Here is a 25,733-nt window from a genome sequence, read left to right as displayed (position 1 = left end):
GTGTTGATTGTCGTGTCACGAAGAATTCAGGATCAATGATCCTGAACCGATTCTGCCGTGTTCCACCGCCTTTCGTAGTTCGTGTTTTACATTGTTTGATTGGAGGCCTCAGGCATCACTGCCTTAATTGTTTCAGTGTTGTTTCTTTCTTCCTTCTTTCTTTCTTTCCCTATGTTTAGTATTCTAGTTGAATGCACTCTTTTTCATCAAGATTTGGCTCGTAACATGTCGTAGGAGTCGAATGCTGCTTGTTTTGCGGTCTGTAGTCTGCTAAGGTCTATCTTTTTGTGGATCAAATTGGTAGATCTCCTAAGTCAGCATCAGAGTTGGCCCTTGGTATGAATAATTAAGAGATTGGATAATGGTCCGGAGCCTACGTTTGATCAACCTGCAAGGACAAAGCAAATGTTGTTTTGTACGACTCAAGCTCCATGATAGCAAAATCTACCTCCGATCGTGCCAGTGGCCATTTTAAGGCTCGAAGGCCCCATTTCCTCATCTGTTTCTGCGTCGTTTCCGGATTGATTCTCTCTTTTAAATTTGTAAGTGCTGAGGAGCATTTGGCAATATTGTCGACCAGGTCTTGCGTAGCAGTAAGTTTGTTGCCATCAGATACACGGATCAGCTCATCGAGAGAGTGAAGGACTTGTGAAAGGGTGGCGACCTTCTCTTGGAAACGCTGAATATCCTGCTTCGCGCTCTTGACGTTATTGAGATATTTTCCACATATTTGTAAGATAACTCCGGTTAACTGGATAACTGCGATAACACTTGCTGCACCCGAAAGTGGATCCATGGTTAACAAGCCTTCCACGGTATTAATGATATCAAAAGTAAAAGTAAGATGTCGCGAAGGATCCAAAAATGGAGCTTACGCCCCTCAAAGAGGGGTAAGCATCGAAGTGAGGCTAAGGGCAAAAGTGGACCCTGATTGGCGCTTGTCCGATCGGTTAAGCCACGCAACTACCACAAGGGGTCGTTCGTTTCTGTCCAAGTGGAAACTCTTGCAACCATTGGCTGCGCCCAGCACAACTGGGTTCGAAATGGCATCAATAGGATGTTACGAATAATGGACACTTGGGAGAGTGAGAAGATCGGTCGAGGAGCCTGTGAGTGTGTATTTGTTGGGGATATCAGGTGACATCCCACATTTGGATAGCTCCCATGGAGTAGATAGATAGATATCTCTCGCTCTCTCTCTATTTCCCCTTCTCTCCTCCGTCCGCAATACAATATTCATCTCTTCATATTCCATTGCCCCTTGTATGATCTCCATGAGAATTCGAACCTGCCGACGACGAAGTGAGGTTATTTCCGGAACTAGGAATTCGTGCTCGGTTGCCAGATCGGGATTTTTGCTGGACGTTGATGTCGTGGGACAGGCTGATGCAGATTTGGACAAACTCATCGAAAGATACTGTACTCTGGTTCTTCTGGAGCATCACCTGGGTTTGGAGCAGGTATGGAAGCATAAAATAAAGATCTTGCTTGCGGTTTTCAATTGGAATGCATGCTTCTTCGGCGAGCTGCATGAAGCTAGCCAGAAAATCGGTAAAGTTCTCCTTTGGTTTCATTTTCAATTTGTGGAATTGAGTGTATGCCTCGGCCTTCCTGTTTGGGTTGGCAAACACTGTTTTCAGGTGCATGAGGATATCTTCTGCATCGGTGTAGGGAGTAGCTGATTCGGGATCCATTCGTGGTGCAATGTGTAGTTGTGCCTTTCCTTCGCAGCGGCTTTGGACATAAATCATTCTGTGGATTGGATTGGGATAATGATCTGCATTAGCAAGTAGCTTCTGTCGGATCACTGTCTGCCAGGTTTCAAAGCGAACTTCCTTGCCATCACTTAGCATGGGAGCATCAGGCATCTTGGTCGTTTTCTGAACACGAGGGGTTATAGCTACAGCCTCCACAATCGGTGCGCTGCGCTGATGGTTTCCTGATTGTAGTAACTGGTATGCCATCTCATTCCTAGCATCCACTGCTATCTTTTCTTTGTCCTTTGCGATCATCAGGTGAGCGATAGCTTCATCGCGTTCTTCAGCAGCTTGCTCTCGGAGCATGTTACTTTCCTCGAGCTCTTTGCTAACAGCATTCTCTCTGGTTTCTAACTCGTTGAATTTGGCTTCAAGCTCTTTGTACTTCTTGACCATTGTTTCGAAGCGCTGTCGTGCATCCTGCCGAGCGAGAGTGTCGCGTACTGCTGGTGAGTTTAGATACGAATGAGCTAGACTGAAACCGGTGCTTTGGCTTCGTCCTCGTATTGGTGACGAAAGGTCGGAGGAAGGGAGTTCAATCGAAGTCGGATCATGTGTGGACGTTTCTTCTTGATCATCGCTGTCAGCGAGTCTCGTTTGCTGGCTCCGAGTCATGCGGGGAGTCTTCTTCTTCGAATCAGCCATTCTTGCTGCTGATTGGTCGGTTCTGTCGATCTTTCGGTTCGGTTCGGAGGTCTTGGCTCTACGATGCCAAGGAACGGGAAGTGGGGCTAAGCAGGATTGAAACCAATCACAATGATGGTTTGTACAGTCGTGCTGCTCAGTAAAGTGTTTTGGTGATGTTTAGTATTATGTTACGAGCCAAGTCTTGATGAAAAATGGTGCATTCAACTAGATTACTAAACATGGGGAAAGAAAGAAAGAAAGAAAGAAAGAAGAAAGAAACAACACGCTGAAACAATTAAGGTAATCATGCCTGAGGCATCAAGCAAACAAACAGTGCAAACTCCATTCTAGAAAGTCGGTGGGAGATGGCAGAACCGGTTCCAGATCCATGATCGTGAATTCTTCGTGACAAAGACCCTGATACCAAAAGGGTTTGAGTGTTTTAAGTAAAAAGATCCGGTCAATGCTTATGTAACTGCTCTTCTGAGTCTTAGAGAACACCGAAAAGTTCCCAATTTTGAGAGTTTATAACTCAGCCAACATGCTAATTAGGAAATCTGATTCGAGATAACGAATCTGCTAATTGTATTGACGTAGCTTACCATCCTTGTTAGTTCCACAACGCTTATGTTGCTAAACATCCCCTTCCAGCAATCGCTGATGGTGGTTAGACAATTTTGTGCCTCAGAGATCCAACCTCAGAACGGTCGAGAAGAAAATAAAACTGATCATTTCGTTCAATTTCTTTTTAAACAGTGGAAGAAAAAGGGTGCTCATCGTTTATAGTTGGGCAACGAAACTCTCCTCCCAGAATCACGCGCATCTCCTGATACCCAGACACCCCCCAAGTGTGCTGCAAATCTTTCTCACCCTGCCCAGGATTGTTCCAAGTAACCGCTGCATTTTATCGTTCATCAACATCAACTCATCGTTTTGTTGCTTTACAGACAGTGGCGCGGTACAACAGAGCGCCATCTGTATTGATTGACCAGCCATCCCTTAGAACCTTCTCTGGGACTTCCTTAGTTTAGCCATTGGGTCGTGGTTGTAGCCGAAGAAATTTATACTGAGGTACAAGTTATTGTATTGAGATTCTTGAAGGATTCTTCCCATCATCGATCATCAGAGGGAAGCAGAAGGAATGCGAATTTTTGATGTGGCCTGTTGGGCAAGAGTTGGCCACTGGAAGACGTCAGCTACGGTAAGGGCTAGCCCGCGTTTGCGGGTGACGCTGATGAGCTTCATCGCTGAGATCGAGTCACCACCAAGATGGAAGAAGTTGTCATCCGCGCCAATAGTATGGGGCGCGATATTCAATACCTGCGCCCATAGCTGCTGCAGTGTCTGCTCCATTTGAGTGGCAGGGGCGCGCTTGGCTACTACAAGGCTGTGGTATGCCTCAATCTCGGCTCGAGACAGGCCGGCGGCCCGGTTTCGCAGCCGGCGACGATCAGTTTTGCCGGTAGCTGTCAGCGGCACGGCTGCCAAGGGAAGAAAAAGCTCCGGCACTATGTAGGCTGGCACGGCATTATAGAGATGAGCCTTGGCAATAGGGATATCCGCGCGGAAGGAATTGGTAGGCGCAGCTAGGATATCTTCTGTATCACTGTTTGAGGTGGCATTGCCTGGCGGTTCTTGATGTAGCCTGTCTGCCCAGACAAAGGCCACTAGCAGCGGCGGGCGCCCGACCTCCGTCGGCGTGACTACCTCGGCCACCACGTCGCGCGCCTGCGGGAAGCACCGCTGCACGTGGTGTTCCACTTCACCTAACTCGATGCGCTGGCCGCGGAGCTTGACCTGTGTGTCCTTGCGCCCAACAAAGCGCAGTGACCCGTCCTCTGCGTACTGCACTAGATCGCCTGTCTTATACAACCGTCCGCCAACGTTCCTCCCACGGAACTGGCGCATCCAGGCCGGCGGGTCGATGAAAACCGCCTTTGTTCGCTCTGGGTCGTTGAGGTAGCCACGCCCGATAATTGGTCCCTCAATCAGCAGCTCACCCACGGCTCCGATCGGTGCCAATCTCTCATGGCTCTCGCAATCCACAACCCAGCATACGCATCCTATCGCATGGCCGATATTCCCCCGATCTGAGCGTTCATTCATCCTTGTCTGAACAGCGGCTGATACAGAGCATTCTGCAGGCCCATAGGCATTTATCAGTCGAACATGTGGGCTGCAGCTTTTCACTGCAGCAGTGGAGACAGTTTCACCTCCAACAGCCACTATGTGTAATATCCGAAGGCTCTCGTGCGTCAACATGCTCAACAAGGATGGAGTAATGTTAGCACAACTGATCTGGTATGTCCCTATGGCCGCATTTATATCAGTCTGCTGGGAGGATTCAAAAGGAATGCAGACGCATGCGCCAACTGTAAGTGACATGAAGACATCCAGAATGCTAATATCAAAGGCGTATGACGAGAACTGGAGGACACGCGATTGACCTGTAAGGCGGAGAGCGCCTGTATATGGTAGCATGCTGGAGCAAAAGCTAGCATGCAGGATAACAACTCCTTTAGGAGTACCAGTGGAGCCAGAGGTAAACACGGCATACAACGCGCTCTCTGGGCTAACGGAGGATGGAACAATCAGGCTGCTCCTGTCTTGCCATGTAGTGTCATTAGTCCCGACAGACACCACAGTTACTGGACGGTCAGCCACTAGATGCGCCGCCATTGCCTTGTTGTGCGCCGATGCCACGATTAGCTCAGCCGAAACATCCCGGCAGATCGCCTGCAGCCGCGCCAGCGGATGTGATGGGTCTAGCAGCACAAATGCTCCGCCAGCCTTTACCACCCCAAGCATTGCCACTGTCGTCCACCGCGACTTTTCAAAACATAGCGGCACGAACACCTCGGGTCTTACCCCGTGCTCGACTAAATGCGCTGCCAACGCTGAAGACAGTGCATCCAGCTCGCCATATGTCAAGTCACCATCCCACGCGCACACTGCCAGCGCCGCCGGCCGGGCTCGGCACTGTTCCTCAATCAGCTCGTGCACGCACCGCTCCGTCCGCTCTGGTACCTCTCCATTCCACTCCTTCAGTTGCCTCCAATCCTCGCGGCTTACCCTACTCAGGTCTCCGATCAACTTATTCGGTTGCTGATAAATCTGTCCCATCATATGCGCCAGTTGGTAAAGTATTCGCTGCACTTCTGTGGGCGCAATCATCTGCGGATCATATGTCGCCTGTACGCTCACCGAGCCGCTCTCGTATTCACACAGCATAGTAAGTGCGTAGGTCGTGAATGCGTCTTGCTCAGCGAGGACATCCGGTTCCGTAAACAGGTCTGGTATGTGATCTCTTTGGCGCTGTAGGATAACCAGCAGGTTTTGGAACCGGCATGCGTCCGCCGCCTCGTCGCTTAGACGGCGAATATTCTGCAGGCCAGTCTGCTCAAACGCCAGCATCTCGATTGATTGATCCTGGACTCGCTGGAGGGCCTGGGTTACTGTGGCATTCCGGTCCAGCCGGACGCGAAGAGGGACGGTAGCGATGGTCGGTCCGGTCATCTGCCCAATGCCCGTCACCGGCGCCCCACGCCCCGTGACAGTCAGTCCAAAAACGACGTCGCTGGTGTTGGAATATTGGGAAAGGGTCAAAGCCCAGGCCAGCCGGAGCTTGGTGGTCACTGTAAAACCGTCCACCGGGCCGTTTGGCAAGCTTATCGTATGCGTGGCGGACATGGTTGGATTCGGATTGTACGCCGGCGTCGGCAGCGGTGGGAAACACGAAACTTCCAGCTCGGTAAATTGTGACCGCCAGAATCCCTCCGCATCAGACGTTGAGTCGCAGAGGTACGCTATAAACGGGCTAAAAGGTCGCGATTTCAACAGCTCGCCCTGGATGGCCGCTGCAGCCTGCACCAGAAGAAGCGGCAGAGACCAGGCATCGTACAACCCGTGATGCATCGTGAGTATGAACCGTGGTCCCTTCTTCGAGCTTTGGCTCATGACGACGGCCGCCCGGACTAGGGGTTTGCCTAGCCCCAATGATGGCGTGGCTTTTGCCATATATGCTTCCTCATCGTCGTAGAGCACCCACGGAAGCTCGCCCGGTACAACTACCTGGAAGCTTCCCAGTGGGTCGCGCGAGATGATCCTCGTACTGAGAATGGGATTGGCAATAGCGACCGCGTTCCATGAAGCTCGGAAGTGAACCAGCTCGGTATCAGTCGGGATGCGATAAGAGAAGTGGGCAATATAGGCTCTTGCTGTCTTGGCTGTGAGGGCAATGAGACCCTCCTGCAGGGCGGTGCAGGGGTAAATGTCGGTAATTTGGTCTTGGCATACCTGGCATTGGTTGATGGCCAGTTGAACGACAGCATCGTGCACGGCACCGTGTTCGAGTAAAGAGAACGGGGACGGAAGATTGGAGACGTGCGAAGGCGTGCCCGACGTTGACTGGGCAATACGTGTCAAATCCGACAGCCTCGGCTGGTAAAACACATCGGCCACGGTAAGTGAGAGACCTCCTTCGCGGACAACGCTAACAAGCTTCATCGCCGAGATCGAGTCACCACCAAGATGGAAGAAGTTGTCATCCGTGCCAATAGTATGGGGCGCGATATTCAATACCTGCGCCCATAGCTGCTGCAGTGTCTGCTCCATTTGAGTGGCAGGGGCGCGCTTGGCTACTACAAGGCTGTGGTATGCCTCAATCTCGGCTCGAGACAGGCTGGCGGCTCGGTTTCGCAGCCGGCGACGATCAGTTTTGCCGGTAGCTGTCAGCGGCACGGCTGCCAAGGGAAGAAAAAGCTCCGGCACTATATAGGCTGGCACGGCATTATAGAGATGAGCCTTGGCAATAGGGATATCCGCGCGGAAGGAATTGGTAGGCGCAGCTAGGATATCTTCTGTATCACTGTTTGAGGTGGTATTGCCTGGCGGTTCTTGATGTAGCCTGTCTGCCCAGACAAAGGCCACTAGCAGCGGCGGGCGCCCGACCTCCGTCGGCGTGACTACCTCGGCCACCACGTCGCGCGCCTGCGGGAAGCACCGCTGCACGTGGTGCTCCACTTCACCTAACTCGATGCGCTGGCCGCGGAGCTTGACCTGTGTGTCCTTGCGCCCGACAAAGCGCAGTGACCCGTCCTCTGCGTACTGCACTAGATCGCCTGTCTTATACAACCGTCCGCCAACGTTCCTCCCACGGAACTGGCGCATCCAGGCCGGCGGGTCGATGAAAACCGCCTTTGTCCGCTCTGGGTCGTTGATGTAGCCACGCCCAACAATCGGGCCCTCAATCAGCAGCTCGCCCACTACTCCGACCGGGACTAATCTCTCATGGCTTTGCATGTCTACTACCCATGGCACACAGCCTGTTGCGTACCCGATATTCCGAGGGTCCGTACCCGGCTTCATGCTTGATAATGCAGTACAGACAACACTGCACTCTGCCGGCCCGTAGGAATTTATTAGCTGTACCTGGGAAGCCCAAACCTCAACGTCTGCCTTCGACATCTGCTCCCCTATCAGAGCCAGGGTTTGTAAGCTCGGCACAGTTTCTGGCTCTAGAACCTTGATCAGTGAAGGGGTAAGATGCGCCCAGTTCACCTGGTAGTTCGTGATTATCAGGGCCAAGTCATTTCTTCGTTCTGTGTCAGAGGGAACACAAACTGACGCGCCAAATATTAAGGTGGTTAGCGAGTCAGCAATGCTGACATCAAATCCGTACGAAACAAACTGAAGTACTCTTGACCGGCTGGACAGGGACAGATGTTGACCGTGGAACAGAGCACTTGTGGAGTAAGCACTATGGGAAATGACGACTCCTTTGGGAGAGCCAGTGGAGCCAGAGGTAAATACGGCGTAAAGCGCATTGTCGGGCACCACTGTAGAGCCTGCCCAGCTGGTGGTCTCCTTCCGCCATGCTGTCTCGTGGTCGCCTACCACTACCACCTGCGCTGCCAGCTCGGCTACCAATTCCACCGCTATAGCCTTGCTGTGCGCTGATGCCACAACTAGCTCAGCCGACACGTCTCGGCAGATCGTCTGTAGTCGCACCTGCGGATGCGATGGGTCCAACAACACAAACGCACCGCCCGCCTTTACCACCCCAAGTATTGCCACTGTCGTCCACCTCGACTTTTCAAAACATAGCGGCACGAACACCTCGGGTCTTACCCCGTGCTCTACTAAATGCGCTGCCAGCGCCGAAGACAGTGCGTCCAGCTCGCCATATGTCAAGTCACCATCCCACGCGCACACTGCCGGCGCCGCCGGCTGAGCTCGGCACTGTTCCTCAATCAGCTCGTGCACGCACCGCTCCGTCCGCTCTGGCACCTCTCCATTCCACTGTCTTAGCTGCTTTTTGTCTAGTTCGCTTAACAGTGATACTCTGCCAATTTCTTCGCCTTCTATAATGCCATTCACCGCTTGGTACAAAGTGTGTGCTATTCCCGTAGCTTGTCTCTCGGATAGAGCCGCCATCCTATAACGCAGCGCCGCGGTCAGACGACGGCCTTTCATCCTACAATCGATCATGACATCGTACTATTAAAATATTAGCTTATGTGATTTTGGGGTGATACTCCTCGTGACGCCTGTTGCCCGCAGGATCACTGGTGAAAGATCCCTCACCTCGCTCGGCAGATAAGATTCCATCTCTTGAATCACTAAACTCCCTTCTCCCAAATCTTTGTCTTCACGTTCCTCCGAGGAGAAAGTCATACATGTGTTGAACATCGACCTTTCTGCGAGGCCCATTGAGTGAAAAAGGTCGGATAAAGAGAAATGGTGGTGAGTCAGCCCCGCTGCACAATCCACTTGGAGCTTACTCAGTATCTGCGAGGGTGTCTTGAACCCATTGAAATCCAACCGACAGATTAGCATGTTTATGTATGGGCCCACGGCGTCTTCTATTCCAGATACCGGAGCTCCTCGCCCCGACGCTAGGTAACCAAAGCACACCGAGTCCAGCCCTGTGTAAGCTCGCAGTACTAGTCCCCAAGCAAGGTGAAGGACATTCGATATTGTGAACCCTGTATCGGCACAGAATTCATAGATCTTAGGTATGTCTCTCAGTGTCACATGAGTCTGTTGCAGTTCTGTGGCGTCCCCGGGAGATAATGAGGTGTCGCGCAGCCGCGGAAATATGCAGGGGCCACAGCCACCTAGATACTTCCTCCAATACTCGATAGTAGGAGCTTCACATGCACTTTGCAGAAATGCGATGTAGTCTCCATAGCTTTCTCTCCCACCGATAGGCAGCTGGTCGCCGTATGCGAGAGTCAGGTCACGTTGCAAAATGGCCATCGAGGTGGCATCAGTCAGCACGTGGCTAATTTCCAGAGCACACAAGACTCTGTCGCTGTCCGTCTCACAGACTGTGAATCGTGGCAGCGACTCTCGGCCCTGTTTTCGGATCAGCCGGTTTGCGTAGAGGAAATCACACGCATCAGCACCAGCACATCTTGTTAGTACTGTTTGCACTAAGCCAGCATTCAATACCACCTGTATGAATGAGTATTTTGAAACACCTTCCACAAAGATTGACCTCAGGACGGAATGGCGATAGGTCAGCTGTACCCAGGCAGCCTGGAGCCTATCAATATTGATTTTGTGAGTGTCACCAGCAGCAGTGACCTCCCAAATGAAGAATAATTGATAGGACTGAGGCTGGCGTGTCTGGCTTAGCAGCATTCCTTGCTGAATGGGCGAACATGGATATGCCGTTTCCAGATCTTTCTGGTCAATACCGATTTCTGGCAGGCGGCGATTCAGGAGGTAGTCAAGGTCAGCGACGCTTATTTCAAGCAGCGGAAAATCTCTGGGAAGGAAAATAGGGTTCCCTTGCTGTAGCAGTTCCACAAGCTCGTTCACAGATTGTTCGAATTCATGGGCCCAGTGCTGAAGTTCTGTATCAGATAGTATGTCGCTGCGACTGAAAGAGACTTTCAGCAAATCATTGATGAGGGAAACATTTACAGCCATGAATGCAGGAGGCAGGATGTTCTGTATATATCCTGGCCACTCTCGAGCCTGGAAAGACACCTGCTGCCACAGAGTACTGTCACGCGCCCCCCACCGCTGTGCAGCTGTGGCAAAAGTGAAGAGGATTATTGGCTTTTTTCTCAATACCGCATCCTGGTTGACCGAAGGCGGTGTGTCCCCTCCGCTGTGGCATTGTCGGCAGCTGTCCTTCGTCTGGCGTAGAAGGTCTAGAAGATCCGGCTGCCGATGAGAGGGAGAGGGCACTTGTACCTGCAGAAGCGTATTAAAATGACCCACAGTCCATGAGTAATCACCACCAGAGCAGTGGTACAACTCGCGTCCATCTATTTGAGCTATTATCATAGGCAGCTCTCGACTTTCAAGAGTCCGTGCGAAGGAATCGAGTATCAAAGCTTGGAAGATTTCAAAGGGCTCGACCCGGAGAATTCCGCTCGCTTTGGTAAGAATCGAGTGCGAAACAAGTGGTGGTATCACGAAGTCGATCTCATTCGCGCGGGACCTGTGAGTGGCCAGGGCATCGTCCACCGCTGAATCTGCTACTTTGTATAACATAGCCTGGTGGGAAACAACGCGATGAGCACGATTTTTTTGCAACTCCGTACAGCACCATTCCCGAAAATGCTGTGCTTTTGGTCCATCTGACAGCATGCCTCCGCTCAGAAGGTGTTCAATATCGGCCAGAATGATCTTCCATGAAGTTTGGTCCACCACTAATTCATGAGCGGAAAGCGCCAGAAATTGACTGCCTCCGTCAGCGCGAATATATGAAGCAGCAAAAATAGGACCCTTTTCAATATCTAGAACTTGCTGAGCGGAGGCCATGATGTCAGACACGGCTTCCTTGCTGGTTACAATGCGGTTGCTGTGCCCATATGCTCCTCGAGTCTCATGAACAACTCTCTGAGTCCAGAAACCCTTATGATCCTGGGCAAAACGGGCGCGCAGCATTGGGTGACAACGGACAACCTCGTAGATTGTGGTCTCCATGAACTCAGGAGAAATATGCCTCTCCAGTTGAAGACGAATTGTCTGAATAGATTGATTTTGACCTCTGGATACTCCATAAATTATGTTCTGCTGGACTGGTGATAGAAGGAACGCTGTCTCAGTACCACCATTGGACTGTTCTGGCGTTTTTGTCTCATCCATCTTTGCGCACAGGGAAAGACGGGCTATGGTTTTCTCACGAAAAATATCTTGCACAGTGATTGATATATTCTTAGCTCGGCATCGAGCCGCCAAATGCATCGCCTTGATGGAGTCGCCTCCGAGTCGGAAGAAGCTCTCATTCACGCCAAAACGATCGGATCGCAGACTGAGAGTCTGTGAGACCAGGTGATGGAGAAGCTTTTCAATACCCGAGCCTGGTTTCACTTTCTTGATCCTGGTGTCGGTAAATGAGATCAAATCTTCATACGACAGTCTACCTGCAGCTTCCCTCAGCGTGCGGCGGCTAACTTTACCGGATACTGTCAACGGCACATATTTCAGGGGGATATATGCCTGCGGGACCATATAATCAGGTAAGAGACTACGGATGGCTGAATCAGTCATCGCAGCATATTGTCGGAATGCCTGATCAGAATCATCGAGGATTAGACCAGAGTCAGAATCTTTGAGAGTCTGCTGACGCTCGCGGGCTTTCCCTTCTCTAGAATCAATGAACGCCACCAAGGTTTGACACCCAGCCCCTCCCGCTGGAATCACCACCTCGGCAATGACCTTGGCGGCATCGTGGAAGTGGCGGCGAACGTGGTATTCCACCTCTCCGAACTCAATCCGCTGGCCTCGGATCTTGGTCTGCAGACCCTTGCGTTCGACGTAGTTAATAGTCCCGTCAGGACCATACCGAACGAGGTCACCTGTACGATAGAGTGTAGACGGCCAGTTATGTCGGGAAGAATGCAGCCACGGCGGATCCTTGATGAACGCTGTAGCTGTTCGCTCTGCATCACCAAGGTAACCCCGTGCCAGACAGGGGCCTTCGATGAGCAGCTCAGCAATTGCTCCGATTGGAGCGAGCAGTTCATAATTGTCAGGATTGACCAGCCAGAGGTTTGCACTGGGCGATGAGCCGATGTTCTTGACGTTCATGGTCCGTGTCATCTGCGGCTGGACTGTACATATTCCAGCCCATTCAGTCATTCCATACACCGACACTAGACGGACAATTCCCGCCCAACTCTCGACAATGCGCTTGTTCAAAGGCTCGCCGGCAATCGCCAACGTTCTAAGCGTGGGCACACTGTTAGGATTGAGGAAATTGACTACGGAAGGAGTCAGTACAGCCCAGTCGACTGACATCCGACACATTGCTCCCGAAGGGTCATTGATACGCTCAGTTTCGGAAGGAATGCAAACCACCCCTCCCACAATCAGTGTGCAGAATATTTCGACCAAAGAAACGCCGAAGCTATACGACGCAAATTGTAGCACCCGACACTCAGAGCTGATCTGCAATGCCTTTCCGTGACTTGCGATGGCGGCTAATGCCTGATGCTTGACTACACATCCTTTCGGGCTCCCAGTGCTGCCCGATGTAAATTGCACATATGCTGTATGGTGCGGTTGCGCGTGGGTATGTGCAAGTGGGCCGGTATCCTGCAGTTGCCCCATGAGGAAACCAGAGACTGTGATTATGTGGTCTGCGGCCCCTGTAAGCAACGTTGTGTATTGTTCCGATACTAAGATAAATGTCGCATGCGTCTGCGAAATGATTTGTTGCAGACGCGCCACCGGGTAGGAGGCTTCCATTGGAACAAATGCTGCTCCCGCCTTTAGCACAGCCAGTGTTGCGACAATCGCCCAAATAGATTTCTCGAAGCAAAGAGGCACCATCACATCAACTTTAATTCCCATTTTTTGCAGATGCACTGCCAATTTGGTGGAAAACTTCTCCAGCTGAGAGTATGTCATCTGGCCGTCCCAGGAGCAAATAGCCTGTGCGTCCGGCTGAGCACGCGACCTTCCATCGATTATTTCCGTCATTGAGCGATGATAGGAAGTGGCCATGTTTCGACTGTTCCATTTCAATATGTCATGCCGACTCTGCTGATCGACCAAGTCGACGTTCCGTACTATTTGACTTGGATCCCGGAAAAAGCACTGAATGGCCTCTGCCACACAGCCCGCTATGCTTCTTCCCTGCCTGTGGGAGAGGGCTGAAGTGTTGTATTCTAGCTGCATATGTACCTTCTCGCCACATAATTCCATGATAAGCAACACGTCATACCGCTGGGCCTTGCAATCTGTTAGTCTATTGCCGTCACCTTGAGTCTAGGCTAAAACTGACCTCACCATCTATAACGCTGACTTTTTCATCAAGTTTCAGCTGCAGTGGGCTCTCCGTATTGTTCTTTCGAAATTCAACACCGGTGTTGAATTGAACGCGGCTCGCATCAAGACCCGGAGCATGTACACTGCTGTTGCATTGAAGTAACTCTCTGATGGGGGAGTCGGGGTTCACTGTCACCGCAAGCAATTGCACGCTGTCAGGAACACAAGTGGTCATGCCAATTGTCGCACCGTCCAAATAAAGACCGAAGTAAAGCACATCCGATTCGGAAAATCGGTGGAGAACAATAGACCACGCAGCGATGAGTAGAGAAGTCATGTCGCTCCCATTACTGTCGCAGAAAGCTCTGACCGTTTGCAGGCTGTAGATAGCGATATCCTGCGACACGGCGTGCGGCTCATTTGACGTGTCACTATCGAGTACTGGGAAGATACATGACTTGCATTCGTCCTTTGCACTCCGGGAACACTCCATGTTTTGCTGAGGGGATGGGTAAGTATCCTGATGCGATCCACTCTACATTTCTTGCTTTTGACTCGATATACTGTTCACCACGTTGAACCTTTCTGTCCTTTCTGATTTTTTGTTTTCTGATTCAAAGCTCCACGTATTAAGCAAATAGAATAAAGAAACAAGTATGTGATTGCTAAGCCGACCAGGAAGATAGTGTTATACACGTTGGTATGGGCATTGCAATCAGGCGAAAGATTCAGAAGGCTATAAAAAGATAGGAGAATAGCCAAAAGCAACGTATGCAACATTTCTTAGACCCACCAGCCACTAGTTGCGATAGAGCCTTGCAAAATGTACATGAGGAGTAAGCGAAACCATTGATTCATCCGAATGTAATTTCACACGGTACCATGTTAGCGTTCATGAGATTATTTCCGCGGGAATTAAGCTATTACCCAATCCTGGGCCTTCCAGCAGTTCCGAGAGGTGTCATCAGCCCTCTGCTACTCTACCATGTATGACACAAACCTGCCCTTGAGAAGTCTGAGCAAAAATATTAGGAGAAATGGATGGATAATTTCCCCCTGGCAATAGCTTTCACAGACTGTAAATTACGAGTTCCTTCCAGTAGTGGTGCAATATTCACACTTCTTTTATCATTGCCAGGAGAGTTTCTAATATGGCAATCTATGTCTGGTCTGTCAAACAACGGTTGCCGTGACTAGAGATCTAGATTTGACAATAGTAAGCGCTTACTTCCTGTACTACGCGATGCATCATCAGAGTAGGTTGATTTGTTTCGTTCGCATTATTGTCGGTAATAGATTCCTAGGCGCACACAGACAGCCAGCTAAGACTCGGAGTCGAGTGGCTCATGTCTGTCAGACACTCCTCATGTAGCGATTCGGTATGAAGTAATCATTGTCAGCAACGTTACCTAGAGTCTCATGTATATTGATGTTTCCGGCAATTAGTACCTCAACGAACGCTCCAAAATTTGTTCTCTGTTCTGGCTAATGGGATGACGTTATAAATGTGTCGCGCAGGTAATGGTAACTTTGATCAAGTTCTACTTTGTAATCCTTGCTCAAGCGATCAGTGGATTAGATACGGGATGCCCCAAGTATGTGTCTATGGTCGAATCTTAATTTATTCTCATAACGTAAATCAAATAGTATAAGCTTTTACAAGTCCGGCGTATGGCCGAAGGGAGAATCACGGTATAGGATGATTCGATTGAACTATTTTCGTACAGCCACACTACAACGTCTTGAGGAAGGATATCGACTAGGATGTATGCTGACTGGACTGTCGCTTACGTGTTGATAAATTAGTTGATGAGCAGAGTGATGTACTGAAGTAAGTAAGAGCCTAGTGGTTGATCTTCACTTCGTTTTCCCTCTGTGTCAAGTAGTCAAGCGACTGCTGGATGCTGATACGCTGACTTGACCTGGATTTCTGCGGGGAATAGCTCAAGGTTTAATATGTGAGCATACACAAAACCTTATTCTATTTCTCGGCCTCATTCAGGCTTATCTTTGGGCTAGTAGGTGGATGAAGTCTTTGTGCAACAGTGATTTGAGACTGTACGCGAAGAGATCAGGAAATAGGTACACATGGATAAGATCTGGAACTTTGGCAGATTGTCTTGGAAATAGGTCTCCGTGCAACTTGGCATAATGATTAGGCAACATAATGTATCACAATATTTTCATGTTTTAGGTTTCAGAACTCAGTATCTTCCTTAGGTTTAGCTAGAGCCCTGGCCAGCTGGTTACAATAGTAGTTGGTGGCAAGCTACATACGCAGATTATGTAGGATAGTGTTGCTACACCCCTGCACCTAGGCCTCGGCAGGTGCTGCAGCACCAATGAAACCTGAATGAAATCTAGTACTATTGTGCTGCGACCATATTTAAGTTAAAGAATTATTTCGACAGGAAGGTGGTCGAAAGCTTTACGCCAAGGCAGCACTGAAACTGGCGGCTGGGCTCTCACTTGGTGCCAAGGCAGTACCATTTTGGTGCTGCTTGAGAGGCATACCTACACCTGAAACATAAGAGCAGTCTACTGCATCGTCCCAAATGTTTATTGTCATGTCGAAGACTTTCTTTTTGGATTACCTGCTTGATATTAAGTCCTTCAAAGTCGTTACATCACACGATTTGAGATAAATCTAGTATACGTCCCTCTGACGCAATTACCCACCGAATGGCGATGCAGACGGCAATTAATACCACCCAGGAAATATCATCCGAAGTCATTACCTGCGATGTCTGCATCATTGGAGGTGGGGCCGCAGGAACTTACGCTGCCATCCGTTTGCGCCAGATGAATAAGGATGTCATCGTTGTTGAGAAAGAGCATTGCCTCGGTGGACACACCATGACTTGCTTTGACCCTCAATTCGGTGGGAGAGCAGTTAATTACGGCGTCAGATATTTTCAGAACCTGCCTACGGTACAAAAGTTCTTTGCATATTTTGGGATCCCTCTTGAACGGGTACCGTTCGGTAACGATCGGAAAATGTTCGACTTTCGAACAGGCAAGGAAATTCACCCAATCCCCCAACCGGATGCAGATGCCGCAACAGAAAGATACATTTCTCAGTTAAACAGGTATCCTTACCTTAGGGGAGGGTTTGAACTACCCGAGCCCGTCCCAGAGGATTTGCTGTTGCCATTTGGGCAATTTATGGTGAAGCAAAACTTATGGGACTCTATAGACGGGCTAGGCGCGTTCATTAACCCACTAGGCGACTGGCCACATCAACCGACTCTCTACATTATGAAATACGCCAACTTGAACGTCCTGGAGGGTATGAGAGCCGGCTTCGTTCGACCAGGTACTGGCAACAATAGCGCTATCTACAATGCAGCGCAGAGGGAATTAGGGGAGGATGCTCTATTGAGTAGTAGTGTGGTGGCGGTAGACCGGGACCGCAATGATGGTTGGAACTTTGTCACCGTGCGAAAAGCTGAAAATCGGAAATTTAAGCTAATTCGTGCGAGGAGAATAATTGTGGCCATTCCTCCTAGGCTGGAGAACATGGGTTGTTTCGACCTGGGAAGCGATGAGTGTCGAATTTTTGGCCAGTTCCAGAACACGTACCTGTACACGGCGGTAGTAAGGATTAAGGGTCTTCCGGCTAAGGATTACGTGAACCGAGGGGCGGACGATCCGTTTAAACAACCTCAACTCCCTGGCATTTTGTTTTTGGCATCAACCGACGTCCCGGATCTCAAGACGGTTCAGGTTGGAAGCGCAATGTCCCTTTCAGAGGAGGAGCTCAAATATGTGATCTTTGAGGACATCCTTCGGCTTAGGCAATGTCTTGAGATTGACTTCTCTAAGCCCGAGTTTCTGGCAACTGCAGATCATAGCCCTTATCAGTTGACCGTTTCAGCCGACGCTATAAAGAAGGGTTTTTATCGCGAGCTAAATAATCTTCAAGGCAGTCGACACACCTTTTATACAGGAGCAGCATTTGAGTCTCATAACACACCGCAAATTTGGGATTTTACGGAGGCGTTATTGCAGAGATTTGTTCTCCCGTCTTTCGAGCAGACTGTTGGGATATAATCGAGCTCCTCATATTGAATTGAGACTGTGTCAGGAAGTCACGGATGCACCGTAGAAGTGTCGTAGATTTTATTACTCATTGTACTCAACTAAGTAACCAGGCGGTGCTTTGCTGGATTTCCATTGATGTTGAGATTTTCGAGTCCTCCAGCAATGACCCCATGGCGGCTCTTGAGAAGCATCCGAAGGCCGCGGGCTGGGATGGAAACCCCCCATCACCTGCTTCTGTGCGCCAGGCTGACGGAGACGCTCTGAACCCCCAAGATCAGCCTCGAAAAATACAAAATAAAAACACATAATTCCTCTGAACTATAACACATACAACTGTTGAAATATTTATCATGCTGCTTTTTCAATACTAAGCTGCCAAACCCTCCGTTTGTAGTAACACCCAACAACACTAATTCATGAAAATAGTTATGATCTTTGCTCGGTGATCACGATGTAGTGCGCATGCCATCGAACCGCTGGTAGTATGGACGTTCTGCTCATCGGTATCTCAGCTTCCTGGCTACACAGACACGTACATAGTCCCAAATCTGCGATGACGATCGAGTTTCTTCACATGGCGGAGTAATGGCATCGCGCAGCCTGTGATGCGTGATGCATGTTCAGCTTGTAATAAATGGTTGGTAAAGATCAGTTCTCACCTGGTCTCGAACCTTTCGTCTTTGTTGACACAACGCTGTCGATATAGCTAGGCTCGGTCCTTAGGACTGTTTAAAGTAATTTACCATATCACTTTGCGCAGGCCTTCTGTTCGGGTGAGTCGCTAATGAAGCTTTACGGCCGACGGAGCGAAGAATGGCTCCTGCTCGATTACGGTAGGCTAGGAGCTTAGGCGATCTAAAAACAGTGCGACGGTGCTTACGTAGATTATAGTACTTTTTCCCTCGCAGAGACTCAACGCTTCGGTCAATCTGATATTGCTCATGATATGCGCGAGAGCGGGCTTTCCACGGCAGCGCCCGATGAGCGTCCAGCCATAAGAGAAGGTTCTTCTCTTCCCATTTCGACCAGATTACCTCGCTTCGAGGATACATAGCGCTCACATGGACTAGCAGCAACCAGAAACAATTTTTTAGTCTATGGCATGACTTGAACTCAGCATGGATGGGAAAGATGAGCCTAAATCCCTTCTACGGCCAGTGAACAATTGAGATAATACCACATCAAGCTGAGTAAATCTCGGGGAAGCTTTGGCTCAAGTCATAAGGTGCGGGGCCGATGAGACAGCCAATCAAATATTCACTTGACTACTAGAATCTTGACACAGGGTGCCAAGTGTGATCCCCACGGTTTCGAGGTCCTGCTATGTCAGCAGAACTTGAGGCAGGAAGTGGGCCGGAGGCATGCTGATGCCTCAGGCACTACTTTCCACAAGTAATACCAGGTTTCCTCAAGAAGCGATGTCTTGGCATTATTATGTAATTAGTGATTACTATAACGTGATTCCCGGCTACGCGGTCACCCCATCAAAAATTCAGATCTTCTATATTTTTTAAACTCCAATTAAACATCCAAAATACCATTAAATTGACAATTTAAACCTTCTGCTGGCATGTAGTAAACCTATGCCCTTTTCCTCCGCATTTAGAACATGTATTTTGCCGGCGTACAGAGGGCAAAACAGGAAGTGTAGGTTCACCCTGGGGTTGTAGAGCAGGTGTAAGGTTAGATATATATTCACCTACACAACCTCTTTCTCCACCAACAGGATTCATGATATCCAAAACTTCGGTTAAACTGCCTTCATGAGTAATTTGCCTCCTAGATCTAGCTCTTTTATTCACCTGTTTTTTGTTTGCCTCCCGTAAACGCTTGATTTCGTCCTTCATTAAAATCTGCGAATAAAGCATCTTGACAGTCATATTATAATACTGTTGAAGATCTCGTTTTGTAGGCGAAGAGATCTTATCTGTGGCTGAACTTAGACCAGAATCGAGCCTAGATTTCCGTTTTTTAAGTTGCTTGATTGTCCGAGGGATACCGGTTGAAATATTGCTATTAGAAGTTGAACCTTGTGAGGTTAGTCGATTCGGGAGGGGTGGGGATTGAAGACGAATATTGAGCTTTTCTAGCACACGACTCGGGTCTAGAGGGACTAAACCAGTAGCTGCGAAGACATTCTGAATAGTAGTCTCCTTAAAAGCGTGCCCTCGTGTTTGTAGAAAGATCTCTAGGAAGTCTTCTTTCTTAATAGAATCGATGCCTAATCTTATATACTCCGCAACTTCTGTGCCGTAAATCTTCTTTAAAACAGCAAAACAGCTAACATCTAAAGGCTGTAAAAGATGAGAGGCATGCGAAGGCATACAAATTGGAATAATGTTGTTTTCTTTGCAGATCTGGTCGAATCTAGCAGTAAGGTGGCTGTCATAGCCATCAAGGACTAGAAGTCTAAACTTCCCCTTTGTCTGGCTTGTTGTATGCGGAATAAAGTGTTTTTGAAGCTAATCTAATCAATTTCATTGCTAGTCCAGCCTTTAGGACTAACATTAAGAGCCTACTGCTTTGGAAGGTTATCGAACCATCTAGCCATAAAGTTTTTGCCCTTAAAGATGATGTATAGTGGAAGGGCCCTCCCAGACGCGCAGATAGATTCGATAACAGTGACCTATTCACGATTCATAGCCTGTAAAACACCTCTCCGACCATGGAAAAATGCCTGCGTAATAACCCTTGTAGTTGTATTGATCCCTATAGCGAAGCTAGATTCATTAAAGTTATAGATATCATCCGAAATAATGCCATTTTCTCGGATTGTTTTCTCAACCAATTTAAACCACTCAAGTATTATGGCTGGGTTCTCATTCTCGGCCCTCTTATAGTCATATTTGCGTGAGAAACGAGTAGTAAGGCCTGGATGCCTCTTAATGAACTCCGTTGGCCAATTTTTACCCACAGTTGGAGGGTTAGAAGAGGAGCTCGAATCGCGGGATTGTAGTAGTAGACAAGCCATATCTCTTAATATAGAAATTGTAAGAGCTGCACCTCTCTGATCCATAGATATTAACCAATCCTGGATAGATTCCTCTTCAAGCTGAGTAAATTTATACAGAGCTGAGCGAGTATCGGACTGATTTGTTCGCCCTTTGATTCTAGCGCTCAGAGTCGTACGTGGAACATCAAAAGACCGAGCAGCAGCAGCGACCGATGTAAATCTGCCATTTTGAATAGCTTTTATAGCTAATAGGATACGGCCCTCCTGTTCAATGATTTTTTGTGCTTTTTGCGAGCGTTTTGGAGGCATGGTGATTGTTTAAAAACAGAGAGTTACTACGGAGACGGAATTTTTGAGGGGGTGACCGCGTAGCCGGGATGACCGCGTAGCCGGGAATCACGTTATGTCGCATAGAAAAAAACGCCGTTTTCGTGACCGCTAGGCCAAAAAGGTGCACACCTCCTTAGATAGGCTTAAGTACGGTCTATTATGCGTATTCATGCTTTGACACTATATACTCAGTGCCTTGGGCATCCAATAGAAACCATCTGATCCTTAGAGTATCACACAAGCTGATTGTCGTTATCACGTGACCTAAACAAAGCTATCCCTAATGGAGCAACGACGTAGATAAGAGACAACAAATTAGAGTGCCAAAAATCATTTTTACCTCAATCTTGGCATTGCCAAGAACCCATTACACCATTGTTTAAAAAATATTATGCACAAATGTATAGGTAATACTAATTAGCACAGTCGCATTTTGGTCATTTTTATACATGAAAGTGGGTTATACAATTTTCGAATGAGGGGTTTTTGGGGTGAGGTGTTAGGCCCAATTACAGTTTTTGTCAAAGTCTACAATGAACTACTTTTCTCACTTATTTTCATGCCTATCATACACTTTTGGATTACAATGTATTCTTTGGCATACCCAACAATAGCAGTGCATAAGTGAGATCAACAATTTAGAGAAATAGATGCCAATTGATGATTACTATATGACCACATAGAACAGATTGTATTTTGTCGCAGTGCGCTGCCCCCAAAGGGAGGCAGCTATTAGTTCACTACAAGACCACCCCATACTCTTGTATCAGGCTCTATCCCCATTATCCATGTGTTCCTCCCAAGACCCATTGGTGTCTCACAGTTCCTCGGTGCACTTTCCTTTGTATCTCTTGTTCTGTGCTTCTGTTTAAGCTTTCTTTGTTCTTTTTACACGATTATATTCTTTTTGAACTTATCCGGAGCTCGCAACGAAAGCTCATTTAGAGGTCGCGGTTGCCGGTTTACAACTACTTTTATCCGCTGTCCGAAGGCTCGACAACGCCCCTCCCCATAGCAGCTATTTCCTAGGATAAGCTGAATCCTGCAAAGAACATTGTCACAATCAACTGTGCTCGAAACAGATGCTACTAAAGTATACAAGTAGTCACTGCGTTTCACGGCTAGGAAAAGGTTTTAGAAAGAGTTTTCGAATTCCCCGAGACTTGTGTCACTCGAAACATTCATTCAAATAAGTCAACTTGATGTTGACACCGGAGCGTGTTTCCCCACCTATATCACCCTTTAGAAGTGCAAAAGTAATTTAGATCCTTGTTGTATCTCACACGAAGAGTACGGTCGTCAGACAAAGAGCAGTAAGGTTTACAAACTCTCAGACGAACCTCCAACATTCAGTATATCTCGGCTGAGAGTGACCTATTTGGGTTGACCCCTACGTACAAGCAATCAATTATTATGCTCTTAGCCTAAATCACCTCGGAACACCCAAGTAAGCCGAACTTGGGACGAAAGTCGCATACAACATCGTATGTCGGTGCTTGGCTGTGCAACATACTATTGGTATAATCTTACACCAGATGGATAGAACGCCGAGTAATTCAGTTCTATACCTGGTCGCTTATCAACGAGGCAGGTGGAAGAAGAAGAAATGTCAGGCATCTGCCCGAAGTGACTGGGACTGCTTGGATATTGTAATCGGGGTTGGCAATAATGTTGGAATAGCTTTCGGTATAAAATAACGCATTGTCAAGGGTATCTCATATCAGGGGAAAGATGTCGTAGCACAGCATGATCAATGCTCGCAATATATAATAGCTCTGAAAATGTTATAATCGATTTTCTCTCCTCACAGAAATCGCGGGAATCCAACAAATTATACAAAGCTATCGCGATAAAAAACATCCCATAATGAACAGAAAAACTCGTGTTGAGTCTAAAATTGATGTGTAAGACCCCCCATCTGTGTCGATCGACTTAGGTTCATTGTCTGCAGGCTCATCATTGGAGCGGGCCCATCGGGCCTCATGGCCGCATACTGGATGGCTCGCTGTGGTATCAACGCACGTATAATCGACAAACGCAGCACGAAAGTCTTCGTAGGCCATGCAGATGGTCTTCGCCCTCGCACCCTGGAGCTATTCGATAGCATGGGATTTCAGCATCGTGTTTTACACGAGGCATCTTCATCCACAGAAATCAACATTTGGGTACGGAAGTTTAATGTTTATTTTTCCGTGAAACGACAAGCCTTGAATGATGACACCATGAACAACAGGGCCCAGGCGGCGAAGGAAATCTCATCCGACAATCGCTTTGGGATATGACCAAGCCGGATGAATCACCCTATCAGAATACTCGTCTAAGCCAAGGCCGCATTGAAAGATTTATCCTTGACAGTATTCATGAGCACTCGGATTTGAGAGTGGAACGGGGTATTATCACCGAGTCGTTAGAGTATGATGAGAAACTGGCAGATGATGCTGATGCATATCCAATCACTGTGAAGCTTCGAACTCTCAGTCCAGAAGACTTGAATACACCAAAGTCTGGCCAGGAAGAAACTAAGAGCGAGTTGAAATGCGAAGATCTCCTTCCTGATGACTGGGAAGATCTGACCCAGCGTGAAAAGCAGGAGGAAAAATTCGAGAATGTCAAAGCCAAGTACCTGATCGGGTGCGATGGTGCTCACAGCTGGACTAGAAAACAGTTGGGTATCCCTGTTGAAGGCTCTAATACCGATCATGTTTGGTTAGTACCACCGAATCATACCCACTGATTCATTAAGCCACAGAAGCTGAGAGACACTTATCATAGGGGAGTGGTAGATGTGATACCTATCAGCAACTTCCGTGAGTATAACTGAACCCCTTCCATTCAAAACTCTACTAAACACCTATCAGCGGACATTCGACGTGTCGGCGTAGTTTTCAACGCAGCAGGAACAATCTTAGTAATTCCGCGAGAGCGCGGACTGGTCCGTTTTTATGTCCCAGTACACGTCTGTGAAGCGAACACAGGCGATCGCTTCGACCGATCAATCATAACGCTAACGCTAATCCGATCGCGGATACAAGAAATTCTTTCCCCGTTTACCTTCAACTTCACGGACTGCGATTGGTGGACAGTGTACCAGGTGGGACAAAGGATCGCAACACAGTTCACGAAGGGAGACAGGGTGTTCCTTGCTGGTGATGCTGTACATACGCACTCGCCGAAGATGGGGCTTGGTATGAATATGAGTCTGCAGGATGGGTTTAATCTTGGCTGGAAAGTTGCACTCGCAGTGGCGGGCACTGCAAAGCTGGAGATACTGAAGACTTATGATTTGGAAAGACACCCGCTGGCTGAAATGCTCATCGATTTTGATCGCAATTGGGTGACGATGTTTCTTAAGGAGCAGACTGGAGAGGGCGATGCAAAGACCAAATCATTAACTAGAATGGCGAAGAATTTTGAAGATTTCGCCGATGGGTGGAAGGTGTTTTACCCTGCTAGTAACATCGTCTGGAAGTCTCCAGATGATGTTGGATTTGCATTTGCTAAAAACATGATTCCTGGGGAGAGGGTTCGACCTGTCAAACTCCGCAACCAGGCTGATGGGGCCCCGCAGTGGACAACAAGATTGCTGAAAAGCGACGGCCGCTTTCGCGTTCTCGTGCTGGCTGGCGATGTGCATCACCCAATTCAAAAGCAACGCGTCGAGACATTGAGCCAGGCCTTGAGCAGGCAGCCTGAATCGAGCGTTCCACTTTTGGATCGCTATGCTGCAATTACGGGACGATTTGTGAGTCCCATCGATGTATTCACCATCCACTGCGCTCCATGGAAAGAAGTTGGATTCTTCGACTTTCCAGATTGCCTACGTCCGTTCAGCACGACAACAGGCTATGCATACGAAAAGATCTGGTGTGATGATACGTGTATATTTGATAGATATTGTGACGGGACAGCTTATGAAAAGTGGGGAGTTGACCGAAACCTCGGCGCACTGGTAGTAATTCGCCCTGATCAATATATCGGATGGGTAGGTCGACTGGAAGATGTCCGGGGAATGACGCGGTATTTTGATGACGTTCTTGTGACTAAAACAACTGGGAATGGCATTGAGGCATCGATTTAATATAAGCGCGCAATAAATAAGATGAGAAATCGAGGATAAAATGAACAAAATATCAATCGCTTGACTGGAATATATTAATATAACAATAAAAATGTGAGACTGGAGTAAAATGGACGAGCAAGGAGACTCAATTACAGGTACACGACAAAACGACAAAATTAAAGCTGAAAATTATTCGACGAAAATGTTAGATAATAAAAACAATATTAAATTTTTATATGCTGAGTAAAAATATCAATTCCAAATATTTAGATGATATATAATTTATTCTCCCGTGCTATCAGCGGATGCCAATATCTCTTTGCTTTCACCTGTCCGAAAATTGTCACCAGTGCAATTCGATTCTCGTTAGCGGCGTATCTATCCTCCTTCTCGCACAGGAGTGCTACAGTACCGCCCGCATTTACAGTGGGAGAGGAGATGGTACCTCTCAACCCGCGGCATCGCCAATCATAGTAGTATTCATCTGTTCAAGGAGATCCAGTCCAACTTATTATGGGACATAGGTAGCATGATGAGGCTGTATATGTGGATTGATCAGATTTAGGGTCTTTGGCAACTAATGAAACATAGTAAGAATCCTTGAAAAGGTCCAGAGAATCGTCGCCGAACGATCCATCCAACTCGAGCTCCGCGAGCTGAAAGTAATGCATTAAGTTCGTCATCGGTGTCATCGTATATTGACCCTCCGTAGCCTGTGATAGGCGCA

General features: G+C 48.3%; 4 protein-coding genes across 4 annotated transcripts; 2 read left to right on the top strand and 2 right to left on the bottom strand.

Moving 5' to 3' along the window:
- Positions 1–373: 373 nt before the first annotated feature.
- On the bottom strand, positions 374–796 carry N7529_002072 (uncharacterized protein; the record flags this gene model as incomplete). Its single annotated transcript, XM_057237603.1, has 1 exon — positions 374–796. One exon carries the CDS (start codon positions 794–796, stop codon positions 374–376), a length of 423 nt encoding a protein of 140 aa, XP_057102290.1.
- A 2,710-nt stretch (positions 797–3,506) lies between these two features.
- On the bottom strand, positions 3,507–14,112 carry N7529_002071 (acetyl-CoA synthetase-like protein; the record flags this gene model as incomplete). The annotated part of the gene is made up of 3 exons (XM_057237602.1): positions 3,507–8,882; positions 8,970–13,583; positions 13,636–14,112. 3 exons carry the CDS (start codon positions 14,110–14,112, stop codon positions 3,507–3,509), a joined length of 10,467 nt encoding a protein of 3,488 aa, XP_057102289.1.
- Positions 14,113–16,301: 2,189 nt separating this feature from the next.
- Positions 16,302–17,672, top strand: N7529_002070 (uncharacterized protein; the record flags this gene model as incomplete). The annotated part of the gene is made up of 1 exon (XM_057237601.1): positions 16,302–17,672. The coding sequence occupies one exon, from the start codon at positions 16,302–16,304 to the stop codon at positions 17,670–17,672; it is 1,371 nt and encodes a 456-aa protein (XP_057102288.1).
- Positions 17,673–22,812: 5,140 nt separating this feature from the next.
- On the top strand, positions 22,813–25,024 carry N7529_002069 (uncharacterized protein; the record flags this gene model as incomplete). Its single annotated transcript, XM_057237600.1, has 5 exons — positions 22,813–22,850; positions 22,898–23,111; positions 23,180–23,652; positions 23,719–23,753; positions 23,805–25,024. 5 exons carry the CDS (start codon positions 22,813–22,815, stop codon positions 25,022–25,024), a joined length of 1,980 nt encoding a protein of 659 aa, XP_057102287.1.
- Between the last annotated feature and the right edge of the window lie 709 nt (positions 25,025–25,733).

The sequence above is a fragment of the Penicillium soppii genome (assembly GCF_028829465.1).
Source record: "Penicillium soppii strain IBT 18220 chromosome Unknown utg000002l, whole genome shotgun sequence".
Classification (NCBI taxonomy): Eukaryota; Fungi; Ascomycota; class Eurotiomycetes; order Eurotiales; family Aspergillaceae; genus Penicillium; species Penicillium soppii.
The sequence above is the reverse complement of the archived record's forward strand: the minus strand, read 5'-3'. Positions and strand labels throughout refer to the sequence as shown.